This window comes from Aquila chrysaetos, chromosome 1 (genome assembly GCF_900496995.4).
Source record: "Aquila chrysaetos chrysaetos chromosome 1, bAquChr1.4, whole genome shotgun sequence".
Classification (NCBI taxonomy): Eukaryota; Metazoa; Chordata; class Aves; order Accipitriformes; family Accipitridae; genus Aquila; species Aquila chrysaetos.
The window spans coordinates 60257176-60282162 of NC_044004.1; the positions used below are offsets into that span (position 1 = coordinate 60257176).

Genomic DNA, 24987 nt, shown 5'->3' on the forward strand with positions numbered 1-24987 from the left:
TCAGATCCAGATACAATAAGCCCTCAGGCATCTACTTCCCATTGATTGCTGGTTTTCCTGTACCTGCCTAAGTTCACAAAATCAAGCCCATGAGTGTATTGACCTCTAAGTGTAAATCATTCAGGAGTTCCAGGTTTTCCCATTTCCTCCCAACCCCATGCCATGGATCCTAGCAGCAATATACAAATTCGCAAAAAATCAGGCTCTTGCAGAAGCTTAGAGGAAAACACTAGTAGTAAAAACTACTTCTGCAGCTGACAGTGATAACAGCTAGTTGGAGGAAAGGATTCCTCCTCAGGGAGATGAGTTTCCAGCTACTCACACTACATGACTTTTAATTCTTGGCATTTTGCATGCCTGCCACAGAAGCTGCTCCTACAAGAACTGTCAGCATTCTTTGTGACAGCAGGAGTTATGGTAGCAAGGAACAATAGATGGGCACCTTGGCTACTTCTAAATTTTTTTTTTAAACCAACATATCTATAGGTAAAGCTAGATATAGATAGAGAAATTTAAAATTAATTTATTTAGGTCTCTTCCCTAGAGGCTTCTATAGCTCAAGTCTTGCTGGAAGGAGAAATTTTAGTATGCAGTTAGGTGTGGAACAGAAAAAAAAACGTCATTTTGTCCACCAGGCGGCACTTTGTTATCGGACTTCTGTGTTTAAAAAATCACCTGAAGGCAAAACAAACTAGGTTATGATTATACCAGGTGTGAAGTAGTATGGAGCAAGGATCTGTCTGTTTCTGGAAATGCAGTCAGATCTATTCTGGGGGGTGGATTTTGATCTTAATGAAGGGAATGGGATTTCTGTCATTGACTTAGAAGAAAAGCAATTTGGCCTCAATTAGGTGGAACCATTAGGGAAACAAAATCTATTTGCAGTTTGCAGGACAGACTATTTTTCTTCTCTCTGATTTGTTAGAAGAGCTATATGAGTGATGGTGAGTGATTTATATCTAATGCAACAGAGAAGGGAAATGGAAAAGGGGACAGTCACTGAGTAGCACAAACTCAGAATTTTGGACAATGAGTAAACCAAAGAGATAGTACTGCAAGTGTGCAGATTAACACCTTCTGCAAGATCTTCCTGCCCTGATGGAAAACATCCTAGTATAGAACTCATAAACCTTTATTTTGATGCAGTTTTAGTCCAACACACACGGTGTCTGATGTTCCTTTTCCACCATACCAGCTGGAAGTTAGGCTGCAGACATTAGTACAGTGTAAAGATATTTGTACAGTGTAAATGAGGGGGAAAAAATATCTCTGGTGGGAGCAGCACAGTTTGAGTTTGGAAACTGTCTCTTTACCAGTCATCTGTGCAAAACCTGTAGTTTAATCTTGTTTAAAAATGTTTTATTCTATTCTGCACCATTTGCATGATTATGTATATTTAGGTAAATGTAGGAATGTAAGGTGTAGGTGATGTGCAACATACTGATGCAATCTGAAACTGTTTCCCCAGTGGAACAGATCCACCTCAAGTGGTAGCAGCCAGTGCACCCCAGTACCCGCAACCAATACACTCCCGGACAGACAACTTCAGGCCTTACCTCTAGACCCTCTCAATCCTTTCCTCTCTTTCCGTAGCAGCTCTCTGACAGAGATGGCTTTCCCAGAAGCAACACAGTGAGATCACAGAGAAGATCTGCCAAGGCCTTTGTGCTACAACAGGTCTCTGACACTGTCTCAGCTGGTGATTAGGGAATATTGCATTGAAGACATGGAACTGGAGAAGAGTTTCATTTCCCAACTAGCCAGCTCACATTTTGGCCTTATATTTCTGTTCATTTTCATCAAGAGTGATTTAGAACCATTCGTGCTTTGCTTCTCCATTTACTTTCCAGGCTTCTCAGAGGCTGCTGAAAGCACTCTGTATACATAACTTCTTGTTAAAATAATGAAAGTTTCTGTCTCCTTAGTGCAATACATGTACAATTATTGAACGTTTCCTGAACACTGGCTAGTGTTGTTCTGCTGAAAAAGCGGGGTTTGATATCAATAGCTTGTAAGTGAGCTGGAAAAAGGCTTCGAGTGGATGAGTAATGATTGTAAGAGCACATACAAGAAAACAGTATCTAAAATATCTAGTTCTCTTACTTGGAAACAATAAAAAGCTTCATCTTGTCAATGCACAAAACTGGCATAAAACTCCCATTTACTATGACCAATTTGTTTCTGTTAAGGACAACTGTTTCCAGGGCATTTGCTTAAATCAGCTTTTTTTACAAAGTGCAATTGTGTGCTAATCTACACTATGGGGTAGGAATCTGCCTGACCCTGTACCGTCACTGGAAGGAGACGCTGAACTGGAAATTATAGGCCCAATTAGTTTACAGTTGTAGAAAATAAGCAGCTCAAGCAATTACCAGAAACATAACAGCATCCTGGAATCATGCTGTTGCTATTTCTGATCTGAAACACTTTGCTAGTGTTCTCATGATAAGTTTTAGCTGAATTGTTAAAAACAAATACTGAAATGAAAACTGACACTTGGGTCTTGCCTACAGAGATAGGCTACTTCGCTTAAAATTTGCTCTATCTGCTATGCCTTAGATCCTCAATATGTCGTTGTATTATTCTAATTATCCGGCCACAATGGAGGTGTTTGAAGGCCTCTGAGCAGATCTTCATTATACATCTCAGAGGAACATCTTCTGATGTAAAACCTTTCTGCAAAGGAACAATTTCTAGCCTTCTCTTTGCTGTCATCTCCACCTCCTTTCACACCTCCAATCCTGCTAGTTCCACCCTAGTTCTACTTCTCCCTCAACCTAGAATTAATATTGGAATGCTTTACAAAAGGAATTAAAGGGAAAAATTTCTTACCTTTACCAAATTCACTCCAAAAAGTACTACAGGAATGGTGCTCTAAAATGGGAAATAAGACTATACTTTATCATTGTAGCCATGGTGATCAAAATTAGGGCAGTACCTTTTTTTTTTCATTTTTCAGCCTGTACTTCTGTTATGCTAAAGAACTTGGTCCCTGGATGGGAGTCTGATTAACTGCAGAAAACCAAACAAATCTCTGAGCCATGAAAAAGAAAAGAAATTAAATGTTTGAGAGTTTTATGATAGTATCTCCAAAGAGGAAAGAGGGAAAAAAGGGCAAGGATGAGAATGTGCTCCTACTGAGAAAGGAGAGAGAGGTGACAAAAGAGAGGAAGGAGGAGGCTAAGACATGGACATGCAGAAACAACATTTTCAGTTGATGAGAAGCAGGCAGTCCCCTTCATGTTTTAGGATTCCTCCTAATGCCACCCAGTGCCAGACTCTTGACCCAGGATCTCAGAGGAACAACACTACTAAGGAGTCATAGACCACTTTCCTTGACATATTGTTCCAGGCACATATATTCCCTTCCAGACCTCACTTCAAAGGAAAGAGATTGGTGAACACTTGGTTCCAACTTCAGTCCTGGAGCTGCAAATGACAATGTATTTTTTTCACATTCTCCACACCAAGGCAAGGACTAAAAGCAAAGTTTAAGCTTACACACGTTTTTTACAAGACTAGAGGTGTGTCAGTATTGCTCATCTGTGGACTCGATACACAAGTAAGTCTCATAATGGCTACATTTTTAGCTGCTTTGATCAGTAAAGGGTTTCTTATAGTGATATGCACTATTTGATTGCTATTTTAAAGGATTCAGTGGTGTTTCATAGAATCACACGTATACCATAGCCATTACTAAACAATTGCATAAAACAATGAAAACCATAGTCAAAGTTCAGTGCAGCTTTTTAGCACACAACCTCATAATTTTATACTGTGGTTTGCAGAAATGCCTCTCTATAAAGTTCATCAAGTTACAAAATCTCTCAGCTGACATCAAGAGAAAAAAGCCAATCAGATAGGAAGGACAAGGAATGCTAATTGAAAAACTAAGGATCACATAACTTGATAAGAAATTCAAAATGAAGAAAAAAAGCAGGAAAGGCATTGAATTGAGCAAGTAATTTGAATTTAAATGGGGTTTAGCTTAATTTCACAGCACTTGCCTTTCCAAATGTAAAGATCAGAAGCTTTATTGGATAATATATTTAGGAACATTTCAGCATAACCATTTCTTAAAATTTCTGACATTTTCTCCTTATAAAAATACTTCCAAAATAAAGGATTTTTTGCATTACGCAGTCAGGCTTTGCTGCTTTGGAGCAACACAAGTTCTCCTTATTCTTTTGCTTGGTCATACCCTCACTCACATGACAGTGATGAAACTTACTGGGAATTTCTATAGTGAGTGAAGTCAGGTTGAGGTTGCATGTGTAGTATTGCAGGTAAAGTAGCACTTTTCAAATAATCGTTTGCAGTGTCAAAGGCACTGTAATTTCACGTTAGACTTGCGCCACATCTATAGCTTTTAGCATCAGTTCTCCTCTCTAACAATCATGCACCAAACATTTCCTTCAAGCCTCAAAATATGGTGCTGTTGCCTACGACTCCTCTGATTCCTGTTGCTCTAGCCATGTTGAGCGTGAGCAGCACATTTCTGCCCGGCAGCTGGCTTTCGGGTGACACTGGCACCGCACTTAGAAGGAAAGGCTACAGGGTGCTAAATGTGCCCAAGAAGGTCATAATACAGTTTAAACAAAACTTTGGATTAACAACAGGCATGGGTTCAACAGCTTGCCTCCTTCTTGACTAGGTGTCTTAATTTAATGAGCGTCTCTCTCTCAAAATCATTGCCCTGAGTTTATCTAAACTGAATAACTATTTTAGCATCTGTTAGATCAGCAAAGCTGGTCTGACGGGCTGGTGCCTGTGAGATCGGACTGGAATAAGCTGTCTTACTATGAATGTTCCAGGATAGCTGTGCAGAGTGGAAACCCCATTAAAAATAAAATAGCTTTACTCCAGTAGTGTTATGTTCTGATATTTTTTAAAGACCTATGTAGTTTTAGTAATTAAAAAGGGAGGAATGAGGACACAAACAAGAACATGAAACAGCTTTTAGAAAAGCTTTTCACTGACTTCCTTTTCCATTGTTTTTCCCCTTGTAATTAGTCATTTTCTTTCCTTTTTTTTAACAAGGAAAACAGACATGCGGTACTGAATCAGACTTACAGTTCTTTGGTGGTGATAACTTTGCTCTGTTCTGTTTGGATATCTCCCCTGAATATGAAGTACAAAAATAATCTGAAAAGGCAAAAATCCTAGGGTATTTTAAAAGTTAAAAGGCTTCAGTTAGTTTTTTTATGAACTACACCAGCTCTCCATAATTAGACAAGTCATCTAGGCATGGTAAGTCTTTTCATTCTGTCTAAGTACAACCTCTACTGAAGCCAAATCACAATCCCTGAGTGGCTTTAAAGACTTAATAGCTGTTTCTCTAATGTAAGTTCATAATAATCTTTTATATTAGCCCTCCAACACTGATGTGGAAGGAAAAACAAAGTTTAAAAAAATAATAGTCATTTCAAAGCAGAACTCATTCAGTATTCTCAGTACCTTAATAGATAATATTTAAGCCAATTTGCTCAGGAGATGAGGAACAGAAAGTCTGACAGCCATGAAAAACTCAATTATTTGGGATGGGGGGGGGGGGGTGTCCTTCATATATCTGAGTTTCTCTTTTCCCATTTGCTATGTTTGTTGCCCCAAGGAGAAATTGTAGTAGCAATAGTAGCTTCTTTGCATTTCTTTAATTAAATTCTGAAAGGCACCAGATGCTTCCATTTGCAATCTCCCTTTCTCTTACTAAAGCACAGAGGAGTTAATCGTATAGTAGGCTTTAGTTTACTCTGAACCCAGGCTGGGGCAGTGTTAATTAAGTCTTGCCATTTAGTTAAAGTATAGCCTGTCATCACAACAGGTCTCTGCTGCATTGTTTTGGATTGTTTTTTCAATCCGGTAGAGAATTCTGAGATTTTTAGCTCTCTGTAGTTTAAATTATTAAAGACTTGATCTGTAATCGTTTCTTCTTGTCCAAGAACTAAGTGTTACAATTTGGCCGTTAGAAGTGCCTGGTTCAATCATACTGAAATGTAGATAGCTAGGGCTTGAAGAAAGAGCAGGAAAATTTCAAAGGGTGATGGTTCATATTACTTTTAACCAGATTTAAAGGTTATTTATGTGCCCAAAGGTACAAGTAGGTGTTCCCTGGGATTTTCACAAACATCTCAGGCCACTTTTAAAAATCCAGCTGTGGCATTATCTGCATCCTTAGGTGTCTAAACACTCTGACTATGTTCTTGACTCTCGCATCCTCTTTCCGAGGATGCTGCAGTCTTAAGCAAGGCAAATGTTAGGCAGCTATTTTGGCATATACCCCAGAAACAGCCAATGAGTTCACAGTCTTCACCTTTCATAATGGAAATTTTATCCAAATAGTCAATGGTGCAGCTGGGATGCAGATCACTTCCCAGGGACATCCTGAGGCTGACAAGATGAGTTTTTTATCACTTTATCTTTTTCCTCTCCACATCTGATTCCTCGGGGAAGGAAATGTGGGCACACGAGCCAGAAGAGACCCGCGCAGCACTCCAAGTGGGTCCCCACCTGAGGGACTTGGCCACTCAGTAAACAAGAGACCCCAGTCAGGAAAACATATCCTGCTCTATCTTCCTGTCACACAAGATGACTGTCAGATATTCACAGAGATTTATTCATGGATGAGCTGCAGACCCAGAACTTTATTTAAAGAAAAGAATAAATAGTTTTTAATAACTAACACATTTGAGGAAGACTTGCTCTGCTTGGGGACAATTAGCAAAGAAGAGAGGTAAAATTCATCAGATAAATTATCCATTATGAATTATTCACATAATTTTATGGAAAACTTTAAATTAGTGCGCGATAAAGATCCTAATTTATTACTCCCTTCCCTGAAGCACAAGAGTATGTGAGAGCTTCAAGTAACTAGGCTTTGTTAAAAAAAAAAATTTAAAAAATGAAGTTTAAAGCATATCGCTTAGGCCTTTCTGAGTCTTTAATAACTCACTTGGATGAACTTTATCAGATTTGTAGTTATGTTAAAATAATTACGGAAAATGAAACTGGGGCCACATAAACTGAAGTCATCACCAAGCATACCCCTGACTCCTCAAGCCTGGCTTGCAAAGTCTTACACACATGCACACACACACGGAGCTTTCTCACAGGCTGCTATTGTCAGAAAATAAAATACTGTCTCTACTGCAGGCAAAAAAAAAAAAAAAAAGGCTCAGCCAGGCTGAAAACAAAACATGAATTGTGTGTGGGTTTTGTCAGTCTTTCTCCCAATGTCTGTTCATCTGCCCTCTGTGGGGTGCCAGGAAGCCTTCTCAATGAAGTACTTTGAGTAAGGCCATTCCTCTTCATTTTATCCTGTCTACTTTGTGCTCATATAAATTCATCGCTATTTCTTTGAGAATATCGGGTTACCGCAATCCCTTTTGCTTGCCTGGATGCTTGGGATTTTAATCAGGAATTAACGTAACCTTTCCCAATTTTAACAAAAAGACCTTTCCTGCCGCCACATATCTAGCATCCCTTTTGTTCTCTCTGTAGTTAAGTTTTATATACTCAGAATCACTTAAACCCATAATTCATTTGTCCACACGAGATTTAACACACATGCACACACAAACCCCCCATAGAGCACCCTGCCATTCTGGCCTGTCCTTACTTGCACTTGGACAAATGACAGCACAAGGTGCAACATTAAGGAAAGCTTGGGTTTTATTTTAGCCTAACAAATTTTACATTACAAGCTCATACTTGTTAAGGTGCCCATAGCCTGAATATCCTTGTTCTCAAAATAAAAAGAAAGAAAAAAAAAAAGCTTTTTTTTTTCATCTAAACACAGATTGTCGGTGGAGGAGAGGAAGCATAATTAAACGTTGGGGATGAGGCTATAGATCCATGATGTAAAGTGTTCAGCACCAGTGCCTTATTAAGGAGTTTCCCTCTCCCTTCTCTTTCTCGTGCCTCAAGCCATTTGTTTCTGTTCCTATGACTGAAAGCACCATCTTGCTTTAGCGGCAACAAAACTGTTCATGGGGCTAGGCTGGGAATGATCGCGAGCCCTTTACAATACTTGGCCAATATATTTCTCTCCAGGCCCACAGCACGGCCCCCTGTGCAGTCTGTGGGAACAGCTGTGGGAGCGCAATGGGCCACCAGCGTGGATGAGGAAGGGAAAGGCAGGGAGGGACTTGTGAAACTGGTATGGCACACAAATGGGTTTGCACTGCAAAGACAAAGCATCATATCAGGAGCCCGTCAGACTTATTTCAACTTAAAGACGAACTGAGAGAACAATTATATTGCTATCGAACACAGCAAAGAGGACTGCAAAAAGAAAAGGCTATGTTACTGTGCAGAACTGGTGGAAGCACAAGAGTTTTGTGAGTGGCAGCAAGCAGCAAACTGGACCCATACTTCCAGTGTCCTGCAGTAATAAACAAATAAATAAATACACTGCTATGAATTTGGACTGTCTATACATTTTCAAAGCTTTTTTTTTTGCCTGCTTTGAGCTTATACTGCAGTGGAGTAAATGCTTATAAAAGGCTCATGGCAAGAAAAAAAATCAAAACTCTCTTCTCAAATGGTAGCCAAGAAGAAAGGTCTTAAATTAAGAAAGACCAGAGCGATCGGAGTAAGCAAAATTAAGGTTCTGTTTTGCAAACCTACTAATCCTAATAGGGTTCGAGGTAAATATTGATCATGCAAGCTGGCTGTGCAGAAAATCAGGCTTTCATCAAGGATGATAAATTAACCTAACCTAATAATAGAATGAAATAAAAAAAGGAAAAATTTAGACTTGATAGCTAGGGGGGAGCCTTTTGTCAGATTTTTTTATGCTGTGAAATAATATCCAAGGGAAATGGCAGAATTCACTTGAGACATTAAAAAAAAAAAAAAAAATTTAGACTGGTGAATGCATTAGAAAAGGTAGTGCAGAAAACTACCCTCCAATGCCTGGGAGTGCTCCAGGTGACCTTTTGTAATAGAACTTCTCCATTACTGTTTTGTTTCTCTCTTTCTGAGCCCATATATATGAGCCCATGTGTATTTTGCTTTGGCCCTTAAATGAGATTGCATGATATATATCAACTATTGGAGAACAGGGATTGCTAATGGGGGCTGTCTTCAATGTCCTTTTGTCATTACACATGGAAGAAAAAGGAACCAAATTAATTGTTTCATTTCATTTTTATTCAGTATACTCTAATATATTTTCATGGTTTGAATTCCAATTTCTCCTAGTTCACTTTGTATCCAGTGTTGGAAAAGCCATTTCTTGTATTTCTTAATATGCTTGAAGGATCTGAGGAAATTACAGAATTTAACAGCTTTACTTCAAAAATCCATGTAAGAGCTCCAATGACCACCATAAGCTGCATGGTCATACTGGACAAATTGTCTGAGAGTTTAGAGAATTTACTTATATTAGCATCTGGAATATAAAGTAGATAAAACCCATCAGGGAGTTTGAAATGTTCCATTCATCAGTAAATCCATTATACTGTACAAAACCACATTGACCTCTTCCCAGTTATGACAAAAGTTTCCATTACCAGAGGTTTAAAGAACCTCTGTTTTTTCCAAGCCTTTTAATATTTAGATGAACTCTGGAGTTTGGAAAGATTTGGGATTAAACTGTGCACTCAGCAATCTGAGTGAATCTCATATTGAAGTCAGTTACATCCGTTAGGTGCATATGAAGAAAAAAAATAGTCTTTTCTTCCTTTTTTTTTTTTTTCTGAAGTCCTTAACCACATACTTACTAGAGGAAGTTAGCTGAGTTGCCACTGATAGGAAATGGCAGGTAGCAAGCAGGTGAGAACTGAGCGCATCCACTGTATCTTGTCCCTGTCCTTTCCGAGTCCCCACAAGGGTAAGTTTTGTGTTGAGAATAACCCCAAAGGCCCAACTCGGTCTGGAGCAGATGCAGGCACACAGTCGTGTATCTGTTGAATCGGCTAGTGTATAAGGCCCAATTTTAGGCTGGTGGTAGGTGTTCATGCCAGCTTTCTGCCAGCTGAGAGAAGGACACACGGTACCTGCTGTGGCGTAAGACCTGTACACACAGTGCTAACCAATGAAAAATTTTTGACCTGTTTGAACCAGCAAGGTGTCTCTGTGTTGCATGGCTATGGCCTTTTCAATCTGGAATTAAATGGCCTAAAACTGGTTTTATTGTATCATCACACCACAGCCTGCACTCTGGCAGGCTTCATCTTTGCCTTCGTGCTCTCGGGCAGGTAGCTGGGATGGGGAAGTCCTGAGGGCAGGAGCAGCTGACATCCCTGGAGAGGGGATGCTCACTGCCCCAGCCACGACAGCAGTCTAAGGAGGCCCTAGCGAATGCCAGGGACATGGGAAAAAAAAAAAGCGCAGGATGAAAGGGATACATTCCCCTGGGCAACAAGACCAATATAAGCAGTCTGTATGACTTGGCCGCATGTGATCCCTGTGGTAGCATGCCTTTCCTCAGCTGCCTTTGATCCCACAACCGAAATACTGCCCTCACTATCCAACTCGGCGCCTGGGCTCGGGAAGTCTTTGAACCTCAGGTTAGTGGAAGCCAAAAGAATACTCTCAAGAAGTATTGCTGCAGCATCTGTTACTCGGCACCTACTATTGGCTACAGTTTAAGAGCAGATACCCATCTAGAGGGAGTTTTACTCTCACTGACCCCAGCTGTTTCTACGTTTTGCAGTCAAGAGCCGTGTTTCAGAAAGGCCAGTGTGCTCAGCCTGTCCTAGCTTTGAGCAAAGCTGCAGCATTCAGTCTTCTTCCTACTGCAAGCACCTGTTTTTCCAGAAAATCCTTTAATTACAGATTTTTACCGTGAGGTTCTGACTCTCCTTAGTGATCCCCAAATGACAGTCATGCAAGAGGACCTCTCTTTACCCCGTGGGAGGTATTTGGTCTGTACCTGTATTACAAATTGATCACAGGTTGCCCCATGCAAAACAACTATTTTACAGAATCTGCCCTTTAACTTGCATCTCTGCAATTTCCTTTGGCACATGGCTTTTTTGCCTACCATTAAGTTATGCTGGGATTTATCCTGGCATTTTCTGAGATTATTGATCCTGGGAGAAGGTACCATCAGCAGAAGGTCAGCCATGTCCAGAGGTCTGAGGGGGTGCGAAACTTCACTCAGACAGTGATCTCAAAAGGAAAGTTGCTAAGTTGTGGGGATCTCTTTTGGTGACCTAGATCCTTCAGCTTATTCTTGTGATTAGATCCTTACGAAGCTACCACATGCTTGTGAATAATTGGAAAGAATCCTGATTTCAGTAAGACAAAGTCGAAACGTCAGCCACTCAAAGCAGTTTTGCAGCAGCTCAGCTACATTCACAGACCCAGGCACCAGTGCTCAGAGCACATGAAGCCCAGGGAAGTTGGTGTCGTGGTTTAACCCCAGCCAGCAACCAAGCATCATGCAGCCGCTCACTCACCTCCCTCACAGTGGGACGGGGGAGAGAATCAGAAGGGTAAAAGTGAGAAAACTCGTGGGCTGAGATAAAAACCATTTAATAGGTAAAGCAAAAGCCGCGCACGCAAGCAAAGCAAAACAAGGAATTCATTCACCACTTCCCATGGGCAGGCAGGTGTTCAGCCATCTCCAGGAAAGCAGGGCTCCATCACACGTAACGGTTACTTCGGAAGATGAACGCCATCACTCCAAATGTCCTCCCCTTCCTTTTTCTTCCCCCAGCTTTATCTGCTGAGCATGATGTCACGTGGTCTGGAATACCCCTTTGGTCAGTTGGGGTCAGCTGTCCCGGCTGTGTCCCCTCCCAACTCCTTGTGCCCCCCCAGCCTCCTCGCTGGTGGGGTGGGGTGAGAGGCAGAAAAGGCCTTGGCTCTGTGTGAGCACTGCTCAGCAGGAACGAAAACCTCTCGGCATTATCAACACTGTTTTCAGCACAAATCCCAAACACAGCCCCATACCAGCTGCTATGAAGAAAATTAACTCCATCCCAGCCAAAACCAGCACAGTTGGTTATAGGAAGAGCTAGAGATAGTGATGTGATTGTGGCATTGCTTTTACTATGAGTGTTTGCTATGAAAGGGGAACAGGTGTCTTTGAGGTTACTGAAGTTGCGCAGGCTGTAATGGTGAACTGCATCCTAAGAAATCTCAGTGAGGGCTTCCGAGTCCCCGTTCTTCCCCTGGACACTGGGACTATTGCCCCCAGAGGTGCTTCCCCCCACGGAGAGTGCCGGGGAGCCGGAGGCAGCTCCTGTGCACTGGGCATCTGGCTGTTGCTCAGGGTGTGACGAGGCAGTCAAAGGCCGATAGCTGCAGTGGGGAGGAGTGCAGCTTTTTCTGAAGTACAATGAGCTTTCCTGCACTGCGGAAGCTATGGAAGAATCTTCCTCTACGGGGAGATCAACATCAAACCAGTAGGACGGCAGATAGGTGAGGAGGAAACTGCAGCACCAAGCCAGCCAGCACACGTTACAGTACTCCTGGCACAACGGTCGCCGGTCCCCAAGAGGCAGCAGGGATCAGAGGCTGTGCTGTAAAGAACAAGAGAGGCCTCAGCATCAACTTTTACTTAAAAAAATATTCTAATACACATTTTTGTGATCCACAAACCAGCAAAGGTTTATGGATTTAAGTGTACTAAAAAGCTCACTGAAAGGGACACCTAATCAATGCTTTATTTAAGACCTTTTTTCCAGAGAAAGTTTACTGAATGTCAGTACTATGTGTGACACTTCATTTCTTTGCAAATCACCCGAGGAGCAGAGAACCTCGGGGATGTTTTACAGACCTGCTGCTAGGCAGTCAAGGTCATACGCAGAATATATCACCATGGCCCTCAGTGGTGAAGTCCGTGGGATTTTTCCTGGTGTCCAGTATCTCCCCATGCCAGAGGGATTGCAACGGTTTATGGGCACTGTTTCAACAGCTTGATATTCCTCCAAGCCTGTCCCCATACCTGAGAAACACCACTAACAAACGGATCATGGACCAGAACTCTGGGCAAGCAATTAGTCATCAAGGCAAACTGCTTTTGGCCAGCTGGGGCCAGCTGCTCCATCAGGAAGAGGAGCTGCAGCCGAGTGCAGCAAGGCGGGCAGAGCAGGGGCCCTTCGAGAAGTGCCCCGTCCCAGCTGTCCCTGCCCTGGCCCTCAGCCCCCGCAGCCAAACCGAGGGGCCTGACAATTGGTGCGGCTTGCGTATTGTTCCGCATTTTTGAAGAACACTTGCTTGCAGTCTGAAGATGCGACTATACCACGACACACTGAATGTTTCTTTGTGATGGTTTTAGGTTTGCTGCAGCTATTGGCTGTTCATTGCCCAACAGTAATGACAGGAAAAGCAAAAAGCAGGCAGAATTCCCTCTAAGTAACAGTGGGACCCACACCCAACCAGAAAGCCATATAAAATTCATCTGAATGTCTGATTTCCGCAGAATCCTACTGTCAACGCAACCCGTTAGCGCCTCTGGTAATTGCCCGTGGAGACAAAACTGAGCTAAGCAGACCTGCCACAATTAACGCACGCACTGCCTTCTGGATGAGGAGAAAAGATGCACAAAGGTGCCGCCAGCGGTCCCACCACGGCTTGGGAGTGCCACGCGCTGAAATCCAGCTGCCCTTTCAGGCCCGCTCCTGGCTCTGCTGCACCGGGGTGGACAGGATCGGTGACTGGCAGAAGCGAGGCCTCTCTCTGCCGGGGTACAGCGCTGCTCCACCACGGGCAGCGGGACCCCGGCGCACCCCTGCGCCGTGGCACGTCTCCATCAACGCCGCAGTCCCTCCCTACCCGCCCCGAGCTTTGCTGGATGCCGAGTCTTATCTTCTGGGTTTGCTGTTGCGTTTCCTTCCTCCTCGTGTGTGTGAGCTCGTTTTTAAGAGAGGAGGACCAGATTCAGGCCGCTTCAGAAGAGCGAGGCCGCTGTTTTCTCTTTCTCTGGGGAAGAGCAGCAAACACCGCATCTCGCACCGCCACGCGCCTGCCAGTCAGGACATTCCTCCCCGGTGACACACCAAGAAGGAGCGGTGCTAAAATTAACACCTGGCGTTTCCTGGGTTTAATACGAGCTTGGGGAATGGGGTTGTTGGGGTTGGGTTTTCTTACTTTCTTTTAATTGCTTTTGCTTTGCTTTTGCTTTGCTCTGCTCTGCTTTTGCTCTGCTTTGCTTTTGCTTTGCTTTTGCTCTGCTCTGCTTTTGCTCTGCTTGCCTCCACCAGCAGCAAGCGGGCCCTCCGGCCGAAGGCGCGGGGCGGGGTTCCCTTCCCCGGGCCCCCGCTGCCAGGGGCCGCCCCCTCGCTCCCCGCCCTCCCGCACCCCGTGACGCTCCCCCCGCCCCGCCAGGCGGCACCGGCGGGGAACGTGCGGTTCCCTTCGGCCCGCAACGAGCCATGGGCTCGGCGGCGGAGCTGCTGCCGCCGCTCCTCGGGGAATGCGAGCGGGAAGCGGGGGCGGCGTTCGCCCGGTACCGGCGGCGCCCGGAGGAGCAGGTGGGTGTCAGCGGGGGGGGGGGGGGGGGGGGGTCTGGGAGGGCCGGGCCGAGGTTTTGGGGATGCCCCGGGGCGGGGGCGAGACGCCGGGAGGCGGGGGGGGGGGGCGCCCGCCCCCCCCCCCGCCTCCCGGCGTCTCGCCCCCGCCGTCAAGCAAGAGAAAACCGTAAACGCCTGGGTTTACGCGACCCAGCCGAGCTGCCTGGGGTTGTTGCCCACGCGTGGTGCTGGAGTAACCCCCAGTGTACTCGCCCGCCCCCCTCCGACAGGCTTAGTCCGCGTGGGAGAGGATGGGAGCGGATGCAGAAGAGCAGCAGCATCGCTGGCAGTAATTGGGGTGCCGCTGCCATCCCCGGAATTCCACGGTCGTTCAGCTCTCGGCCTGTCTTTTTAAAGACTTGGCGCTTGTTCACTTGAATATTTCAAGCTTTCGGTCTCTTTATTACTCGTGAAATTGAGTGTGTTGTAATTGGGGGAAAACCATCGACTCGTTGTTTTGGCTCGCCTGCTTTCTTCGGGGTATGCGTTTTTATGGCGTGGTGGGTGGAAGTGGGCTTTTCGCTTAGGAAATGAAAGGAGCCGCGTAAGGTTCCCTATTGTTAATTGTAAAATGGCTTTTCCACGCACTCTTTGTTTTGCAGACAGCATTGTCCCTGTGCTCAGACAAAGGCAGTGGTCTTAATGCACCTCTGTTGACGTTTCATTTAAAGAAAAAAAGAACGCGACCTTTTTCATATTCAGTACTTAAAAATGATCCGTTCCGAATGCCTCGAGCGGTTAAGTAAGAGAAATGCACTAGCGCTGATAATTGCACAGGGACAAACAGAGCTGCTAGAGTACATCCCAAAGTAATTTCCAGACAGTTTTGTTTAATTCGTTAATAATTTCTGTTGAAAAATCTTTTAAGATGGTCATGACTGCGCTCCACCGTAAGCGAGCCCTTTCACAGCTAGAATAGCTTAATATTTGCAAGTATCTGGTAGTACTTGCCTGATGTTACAGCTAGGAGCGGGCCACTTCTGAAAGACGCTGGTACTTGAGAGTTCTCTTGGTGACCATTTACGTAAGTCAGTGCATCTCCCTTGGCCCTTTCTCTAGAAAAATGGGGCAGAGCAGGGCCCGTACCTGAATGTGAGGTGAGGCCAGGTGCGCTAAGAGAGGCGCAGCAGTTCCCCTCTCTGTGTCCACAAGCCCTTCCGCAGGATATCGCAGGGGGAGAGTCAGGAATATTCACTGGTTCTGGCTGCTGGCTTCCCTGAAAAGAGGGGTTCAAAAGTTGCATCAGATCATCTCGGATGTTGCTGCTCTGAAACTGGTTGTAACTCCTCGCTCCCTGCAGGTTACCACCGCCGCTCTCTCAGTGATGAGTGTGGTGGTGTGGTTTCAGGGGATGGTGCGGGCTGAAGAACTGCTTTCCAGTGTTTCCTAAACACATTTTAAAATGAAGCTGGTAAAGGTACCGCTTGGGTGGCCACAGGCACACTTGGCTGAGAAACTCTCTTTCCGCTTTTCTCAGGCACAGGGAGTGATCGCGGCCCTTTCTGACAAGTTGGGGCGTAACATCAGGATAGCAAGGCAGAAATTTTAAATAGGCCATGAGGAAGAAAGAGAAAATCCTTCCTGTTTACTGGAAATGTCGCACTGTCATAGTGTGAAGTATTTTTTCTGCATACTGAGGTGCCAGCAGCCGGACAAATAATAAACTAGATTTGGAAATAAGGAGTATCAGTTGCCTTTATTAATATACATGGAGAATGTGAATATTGTATAACAATAAAAATAATCATAATTTGATAATTAAATGGGAGTATTTTATTTTTATATGTTCAGGGAATACTAAAGCTGGGTGAGGAGTTAGCGGTACATACACTTGCTGCAAACTTTGACTGTCACAGTCCCAGATTCTCTTGTTCAAGGGAAGCACAGACACGTAGTTTGATTTGGAGGGGCTCCTGGGTCATCAAGCCTAATCGCGTGCTGTCACTTTTTCGCTTTCATGAATGTGTCCAGATTTCTCTCAAAATAATTGCCCTCACGCCCGGCCTCTCTGCTCTCATGGAGGGGCTGTTGCTGAACCCTGCCATTCCGGCAGGCAGGAATCCTGTTTCCAGGCTGGGTCCTTACCTGGAGTCCCTCGTGGAGGCCTGGTGTTGTCGCTGTGTTTGCTGAGGGTGTTTGCACTGTTAACGCAACTGCAGGTCCTCAGCCTGTGTTTTCCTGTTTCGTGTTCTCTCCTGAAGTATAAATTTGTGTGCCACTTTCATGATACATGCAATGCAAAAGAAATGGGTCAAAATCTGCTTTGACGATGGTGTAAATTCTTACTTCTCTCAGCTGGTGTAAAGCCAAGCCTGCGTGAGACCAAATCCTTGGGCATTTTTTGAGAGGTTTTTTTAAGTGATGCTCTGGGGCTGGTAACCTGGGTGTGATTTGTTTTTTCCCCGTTTCCTCCAACATAAACTCAGTTTGTGTAGGATCATACCTAGTAACATAATGCTAAAACAATACCTTCCTGACAAGCAGGACTAAAATCATAATCTATACACCCTTTAATATATTTTTAAAAGAGAGTACTCTGTAGGAAAGAAATCTATTTATTTAATGCCAAACCCTCTGGCTTTAATCTTCTATTGAAGCTTATTACTATGTCAGCAAGGACATGCTTAATGAAATTACTGACAGGTACATTTTTAAAAGAATAGAAGGATATGTTACTAAATGTTATACGTAGCCTTTGGAATTCATGATTGCAATAGACTGTAGAGTTATGTAGTTCAGTGATTAGATTGAAAAGCTGAACTGGATGATAACATGATTAATATCCTTTATAAGTTTGCGTGCAAAGGTGAGAATAATTGCGCTTACTTCAGTCTTCAAAGCGCTGCAGAACCTGGGTAGTTTCCTCCACCTCTTCTGTATTGCATTGCTGGTGTTCACAAGTGGTATGTGAAGGCACTGAAAGATTCAGGTGCTCCTGAAGCCACGGGAGTAGGTTGCTGCTTCACCCTACGAGTTCACAATTTTTTCCTAACTGTTGAGAGTTAGACATACAAGTTGTCCTGTATTTTCAACATTGCTAGAGTTAAGGACCTCTAATCGCCTTCCCTAACCCACTTTCTAAAATAGGTTAGCCTTTGTCATGTTAGTACAGTCTAAATCTCATCAACACCTATAAATTAAATGACAAAATAAAAATAGAAAAGTGGAATGCATGCGAGTGTGTAATAATAAAAGGGGAGGCAAAAGTCCTGCATTACACTAGGGCATGAGGTGTGGTGTTAGCAGGAGACACACCACCTGGTCCATCCATGGGGACTTTGGAGCCGAGCTGTGTTACAGCAGGCAGGGTTCCTGAAAGCTGAGGCACTGTGGCTGTTTTCTGTACTGAAAATTGTCTGTCTGGGCAGTAATGGGTTTTAGTCTCTTGTAATCTTAAGTTGAAGGCAATGGCAAAATTCCCAGTTGCTTCAGTGAGGCCAGGATCTCCACCTCGCGCTGGTTTAGGATGCATAGATTCCGAAGTGCTGTCCAACAGCTAAGCTAAAAACAATTATTCTCTTAGAAACTGTCTAAATGCAGAGTTAATATGTGATACGTGTATTCGCAAGTAGATAAATTAGCTTAGACAGTCACCTTTTCATTAACCTGAGTTTGTAACCCTTTGGGATGTTGTATTATTAGTTAGAACAGCGTTTTATCTCTGTAAGTGGAGTATTTTATCTTCTAATAGATGAGTTCAGATTTAGAGGAGCTATTACAAAAGGTTTTTGGTGTTTTCCACTGAGAATTATGTTGAAGAGGTATGGGTGTCTTAACAAAGTTCAAGTCCTGAACTTTTTGAGTAAGCTTCCAGTATCACTAGTATTTCTCCAGCACAGAAAGAATGAGCAGAAACAAAACTAGAGGGTAATAGCAACAGCCTTGTGGTATCCATCATGTAAATGTTTCATTGTTCATCGGACTGTAGGATGGATGTGTGCTGTGTTGCCTGGAACAGTATTATTCCAGTCGTAAGTCAGTAGAGGCCAAGAATGTTTTAAAGTAAGCTTGTGTGTGTGGAAACTGTGGTGCCTGTCCTGGTTTTGGCTGGGATAGAGTTAATTTTCTTCCTAGTAGCTGGTATAGTGTTATGTTTTGGGTTCAGTATGAGAAGAATGTTGATAACACACTGATGTTTTCAGTTGTTGCCAAGTAATGTTTAGACTAAGTCAAGGATCCTTCAGCTTCTCTTGCCCAGCCAGCAAGAAGGCTGGAGGGGCACAAGAAGTTGGGAGGGGACACAGCCAGGGCAGCTGACCCCAACTGGCCAAAGGGGTATTCCATACCATGTGATGTCATGCCCAGTATATAAACTGGGGGGGAGTTGGCCTTGTGGGGGCTGAATCGCTGGTCGGGAACTAACTGGGCATCGGTCGGCAAGTGGTGAGCCATCACTTGGCTCTCTTGGGTTGTATTTCACTCTCTTTTCGTTACCTTCCTTTTCGTTATTATTGTTTCAATTATTGAACTGTTCTTATCTCACCCATGAGCTTTGCTTGTTTTCGATTCTCTCCCCCATCCCACCAGGGTGGGAGGGAGAGGAGTGAGTGAGAGGCTGCGCGCTGCTTAGTTGCTGGCTGGGGTTAAACCATGACAGTGCCTAAGGCTAGAAACCTATTTCTAATTTATTCCACACTGAGATAATCTGAAAATTGTAGGTTTCTCCTGCTTGCAGTTGTTGGGATTTGTTTCCAAACCGAAAATAGTAATACCTGACAGGGAGGGCTTAATCCCAAATGTGTTCTGGCTCTGCAAATAATTTAACTCTGCTGCAGAGGTTCATAGCTACAAAATAATATGTGGTAATAACTTTCTAAAAAGTATTAGTGGGTGTTCTGAGGCTTGACAGCATTTGAAGAAAAACAACAACAAAAAACCCCTTCAGACATATCTGTAGCACCTACAGTTGATAGGATAGCATGCTGCTTGAATAATGTGAAGATCCCATTTTCTTAAAGAAAAAAGTATTCTGGAGATAGAAGCGAATAGAAATTTCTTCTCCTTAAAAGGCAAAATTAACAGCTGTTGGTTTTCAGCAAGCCAGTGCATTGATACCACGCTGAACGTACGGTGGTGGATTGCAAGCCTTTTGCTGGGTCAAGCTGACCATTTTTAGTGGGGGAACCTTGATAAACAAAATCCTATGGAAACGAAGTGTTGCAGGTGTAAGGAAAAGGTGGATTAGAAATTGCTTTTGATCTAGCCTCTATCTAAAATTGCAGCGTGGGTGGGATCAAGTTACAGGGACAGTAGCAGGAGGGGAAGGAAGAGTATAAACAGGAGCCTAAAATGGGGGAGAGAGGCAGCAGATCTTAACTGGGGGATCTTAACCCTCCCGTGCTGGGTTCTTGTCTGTGACACTTTCTCATCTGGTGCCGCATTAGTGGGGAAATTTACTCCTGAAAGTATGGGACTCAAACACAGTTTATCGAGGGAAGCCTCTGTTGCTCTTGAAGCTGTCTCTCCTCTGCACATGCACAAGTTCAGTATCTGGAAAAGTCTTTTCATCTCCTTAACACAAATCCGCTCCTGGTATTTCGAAGTTTGTTCCAGCAACTGTTGATTCTAAACTTGAGTTGCCGTAAAAGCAGACTAAAGGGAGTCCAGTGCAGTTGCTTTTCTTATGTTGTTGCTTGTTTCTATAGAAACATCTTGTTTCTATTTTGTAAATGGTGTCTGGATTCTTGCTGTGAAATGAACTTTAACCCAATCTTTGTTCTGCAATTTTTTATTTAAACTCCCTCTAAGTATGTCACTTTTATTGGAGCTGTTGTAAAGCACTTTTGGTATTAAGAATTTTTCTAGTTTTCTTGCATTTGCCTTTTTTTCCCAGAGGAACAAGTTAAACTTTTTTTTTTCTGTCTTGTTTTTCATCTGGATGTGAGGTATGACTTTTTCCTAATCTATTAATCTTTTCATATTTAAATATCAGATTAAAATTAGCCTAGAGAACTGAACCCTTTTTTTCTTTTCTCCAGTTGAAATTAATTTTTTTGTCTTAATAGTCTGTTGGCTGAGTATCAAGATCTCTTTACTGCTTACATTTACAAGGTCAAATACTAATTGTTAGTTTCATGCTAGCAAAGGACACAAAGGGATACTGTTCTCTTCCTCCTGTAGTAGAAAAGGAAGAAAATCGGAAACTTTATTCCAATAAAATTATTTGCCCTTCTTGGGCAAATTTCACTTAATTTTAATTAAACGTAAGAAATCCTTTTAAGTACGGGAAGGCAGGGTGAAATCCCAGTCACGTGCCAGGTGTTACTAATAAGAAAACTGTCTAGTTTGCATATGCGGAGGAGTAGGAGGCAGAAAGCCTGCGCCCGGCCGACCCACGCATCGCAGGGTTTTGTGCTGGTGCCCTGCGATGGGGCGAGGCTGCGGTTCGGAGAAAGAGGCGGCCACGGCCTGGGAACTTGCTGTTTGCTGAAACTCTCCAAAGCCGGTCCGTGGGCTGTCGGTACGCTGGGCAGTCGGATGGGGCCGAGTACCAGCGAGATTGGTTAATTCATTCCTCTGGGACTTACCTAACTATAAAATATCTGTAGCTGTGTGTTGGCTGGTACGTGTCCCCGTCTGCACCCAACAGAAGTTGGGCTCTTATTTTGGAGGGGAGGGAACTTGTGGTTTCTTCCATCCTGGTCTCTGTCGTCTGCTCGCTTTCTTCTCATATTTTTCGGTAAGAGTGAGCTTGAAGTATTTTCAGTTTTAGTTTACATCCTCTAAAAAGAGATGACTTTGTGAGGTGCTCTCTTCTGAACGTTAATGTTCCGGCTTTCAAAAATACAGGAGTATTTTTCAGTTTCTCAGTTCCTAAAGTCACATCTCTGGCTTTTTTGACATTTAAGTGCCTATGGGCTTCAGCTATCAGACATACCACCTGTTCCCTGGAGTAAAAATAACCATGACTGGAGTGAAATAGATAGGGAGCAGTTAAATACTGCAGAGGAGACAGTTTACTTGAAAAAAAGGAAAATGTGCAGGTGGGTATGTAAATGTGATATCCCTGTGTTTCTTTAATGTCTCAGATGTTGTTAAACACGTGTTTGCTACTAAACTCAAAAGAGGTTTCTTTTCTATCTAATGTGGAAGTAATTCTCTTAAATATGCCATCTCTTTTTTCTTTCTTTTATAACTATAAATGTGACCAGTTGTGATCTGAAGCATGTTACAAATAATTTGGAGACACTGCTGCTTTTCTGTGTTGGGGATGAACTTTGTGGATACCTTTTTCCCACTCCTCTTTCTCTTTGCTTTCTTTGCCTAGCAGCAGCTACTCAACTGTAAAATCACAAGGTTTTACGTGGAGAGCAGTTATTTTCCCAGTCCATTGGACTCTTCTCCTCCATTGCTGGAGTTCACATTTGTGTAATGGCCTTTTGGGCAGTTGGTGTAAGAAGAGAGAAGACTGATAGACTTGTACTCGGCATGGTGCTGTTGTCAAGTTGAGTGCGGGGTGGGAATTTTTCAAGTTGTCTGAGCAACGGAAGACTGTTGGGGTTTCTTCGATTCATTAGTCATGAAACATAGGAAGACGGATATTATTTGGTTTGTTTTGAAGGATCTTGTACCTTCAAAGTAGTTGAATGGATTTTATTTTTTCTTTAACAAAACATCCTGAATCTTTAGGTGGAGCAGGTCCCTTATGTTCACCCACTCCCTCCTCCCACAGAATGAAGGCTGTTGAACTTCATCCAATTATTTCACTCAAGTCAGTGACTTAGGACTTTTTTTCCACACACGCAAGAAAATCGCAAACCACGCAAACCATCTCAAGATCCTTAGGCTAAGTGCGGAATAGTCTGGACCAAGCTGCTGCTTCAGCAGATGAAATGCCTGGAAGGCAAGACCACAACTACACCTGTTTTCCTCACGGCTAGTGCAGTGGTGAGGTTACAGGACTGAGAATCATTGCGATCGCTTCGGAGCCCTTCAGTTTGTGTTCCTCCCAGACAATTCATCCAGCCCACTGCTGGCTTTCCTGGTGGCCCCGTAGCACCTCACCCATCACGCTAGCCTTGTGGCAGAGGGGTGTGTGATGAAGCAGGGCTGTCTTTCTTCCCGGAGGCTGGCAGGAGGCACCGGCCGCAGCTGCTGGAGCAGCTGGGGTCGCTCCTTTCAGACCTCTGTCCAAGGATGAGCCCTGGGAAGCCCAAGTTCTTCTGGCAGGGTTGGCAACCCTGAGCACACAGAGATTCACCTGCACACAGATGTTGCAGTGGTTTGTCACATGTGATCTGCACGTGGCCAGCAAATCCACCACATCCAGCAAGCGTGGGGTGCCCTGAATGTGGGCACCGGGCTCCATCTCTTGCCGAGGGAAGTGCTGCAGCAGTGGCAGTGCCCCTAAGAGAAGCTGCAGGGACTTCCAAGCAGATCCTGTTGGCAACGCTGTGTAAGGACATCTAGTCTTTGTGTAAGGACATCATTGATACTGTCCTTCAGTGAGGTAGCGTTGCTGATAGCAGAAAAAAATGCTAAATCTGTGCTTCCATGCTGTTTTGATGAGCCACAGGAGAACAGCTTTCCAAGCACGTTGGGTAGGTTCATGTCCCCTTTGGATCCATTCGTGTTCTGCATCCTCTGAGGGCTTGGCAAAGTTACTCGGTGTGATCTGCAAACGGTCAGGGGCAGGAACTTTGTGCTCCCAGCAATTTGAAGGGAAAAGACCTTGAGCTGGCTACATTATACTTAGGAGGTGCAGACAGGGATCAGCCTTAAATGACTGTGAAAAGTTCAGTGCTAACTTTATCCTTCTTTCCTAGTGAGTAGCGTATGAATCACTGCAAAGATGGATTCTTTGCAGGGGGGTATGTTCTGATGGGCTCTCCTGTTTCTCTGCATGGTCAAAACACCCTTGATGGGAAGGGGGTAAGCAAGAAAAAGTTCCTGCTGTCAGACCAGTGTGGACTGGCCTCTGCTTGTGACTTACCATGTGCTTTCCTGAATTTAGGCAACAGTGAGTTTGAGTGTGGAAGTTTGCCATAAGCAAGGGTAGTCAGTGGTTAGAACACATGTAATTTTGCGTGTTATGCTGATGACAGACATAATTGGTGAAGCCACAGCCAGATGTTTGTTGGGTTTAGTATGCTGAGTTGACTTTACCTTCTCTGTTGTTTTAACGCTAGTCCAGGAAAACATTCAATTACACAGGAGATTTTTTTGTCAGAAGCACTTCAGGGATGTAGGAGTACTAGCTGTGCTGGAAGTGGACAGAACTTGAGCTTAGTATCTCCTCTGCGACCTCCTCAGAGACTTTAATTCTGAAAAAGGTCCTTTTATGGCATCCTGCGTCTGAGAGGGCACGTCATGGTTCTCCTTAAAGCATCCAAGCCCCTAAGCCCTTTGGTCATAACAGCTGGGTAAATTTGGTTAGTTTCCATAGTAAAGTTCTTCAGAGTGTGGATCTTCAAGTTCTGACTTTCTGCCAGTAAACAGTGGGAGACAGCAGACAACAGCTTTGCTGATGCAAATGTGCCAGTTTGAATAGGGAGGGAAATTTTATAACACTAAACATCTGAAAAGACAAGAGAAAACTGGGTGCTTGCTGGGAACCCTCAGGTACTTCAGTAGGCTTGCGAAGAACATTGTTTGTACATACGTGCTGAGCAACAGGACAGATCAGACACTTCCCTCGTTGTTCTATATGATAACTCCATTTTTAATTTTAAATAATTCAAAGTTAAAAAATAGAAACCAAATATGAAATGGAGTATGGAGTACTGTGTCCAGCTCTGGAGTCCCCAGCACAGGAAAGACTCAGACCTGTTGGAGCGGGTCCAGAGGAGGGCTGTGAAGATGATCAGCAGGATGGAGCACCTCTCCTTTGAGGGAAGGCTGAGAGAGTTGGGGTTGTTCAGCCTGGAGAAGAGAAGGCTCCGGGGAGACCTTATTGCAGCCTTTCACAGCTTAAAGGGGGAGTATAAGAAAGATGGGGACAGGCTTTTCAGCAGGGCCTATTGTGATAAGACGGGGGTAATGGTTTTAAACTAAAAGAGGGCAGATTCAGACTAGATGTAAGGAAGAAATTTTTTACAATGAAGGTGGTGAAACACTGGAACAGGTTGCCCAGAGAGGTGGTAGGTGCCCCATCCCTGGCAACATTGAAGGTCAGGTTGGATGGGGCTCTGAGCAACCTGATCTAGTTGAAGATGTCCCTGCTCATTGCAGGGGGGTGGACTAGATGACCTTTAAAGGTCCCTTCCAACCCAAACTATTCTACAATTCTATGAAATATTTTTAAATGACAAAAAAAAATTATTACACTATATGAAAGCATTTAAGGTATATAAAATGAAAAGGCAATTGAGGCAATGAAGCCATGCACAGTGGTTGTACGTTTGTATAAAGGAATCTGCTAGTGTAATTTGCTCTAAGGGTGTTGATGATGCCAGTATCACTTAGATGTAAAATTAATTTAAATTACAGTAACGAGTAATTCATTACAGCAATTTGATAAGAAACATTAGGTTAGGAAACAAAGGCAATCAGCATTTCTAATATATTCTTTTTTAGCTTCATT

The 24987-nt window shown here is 43.8% G+C and overlaps 1 protein-coding gene across 2 annotated transcripts in view; it reads left to right on the top strand.

Moving 5' to 3' along the window:
* Window positions 1-24987, top strand: part of FAM241A (family with sequence similarity 241 member A) — a 150398-nt gene that overhangs the window by 117826 nt on the left and 7585 nt on the right. The window contains exon 1 of one of the 2 annotated variants that reach the window (XM_030020060.2): window positions 14268-14426. The exons of the other annotated variant lie outside the window; for it this stretch is intronic. Coding sequence (XP_029875920.1) covers window positions 14328-14426 — 99 coding nt within the window. The 5' untranslated portion in view covers window positions 14268-14327. Of the gene's footprint in view, window positions 1-14267; window positions 14427-24987 lie in introns of those variants that run through there. 2 annotated transcript variants of the gene reach the window in all.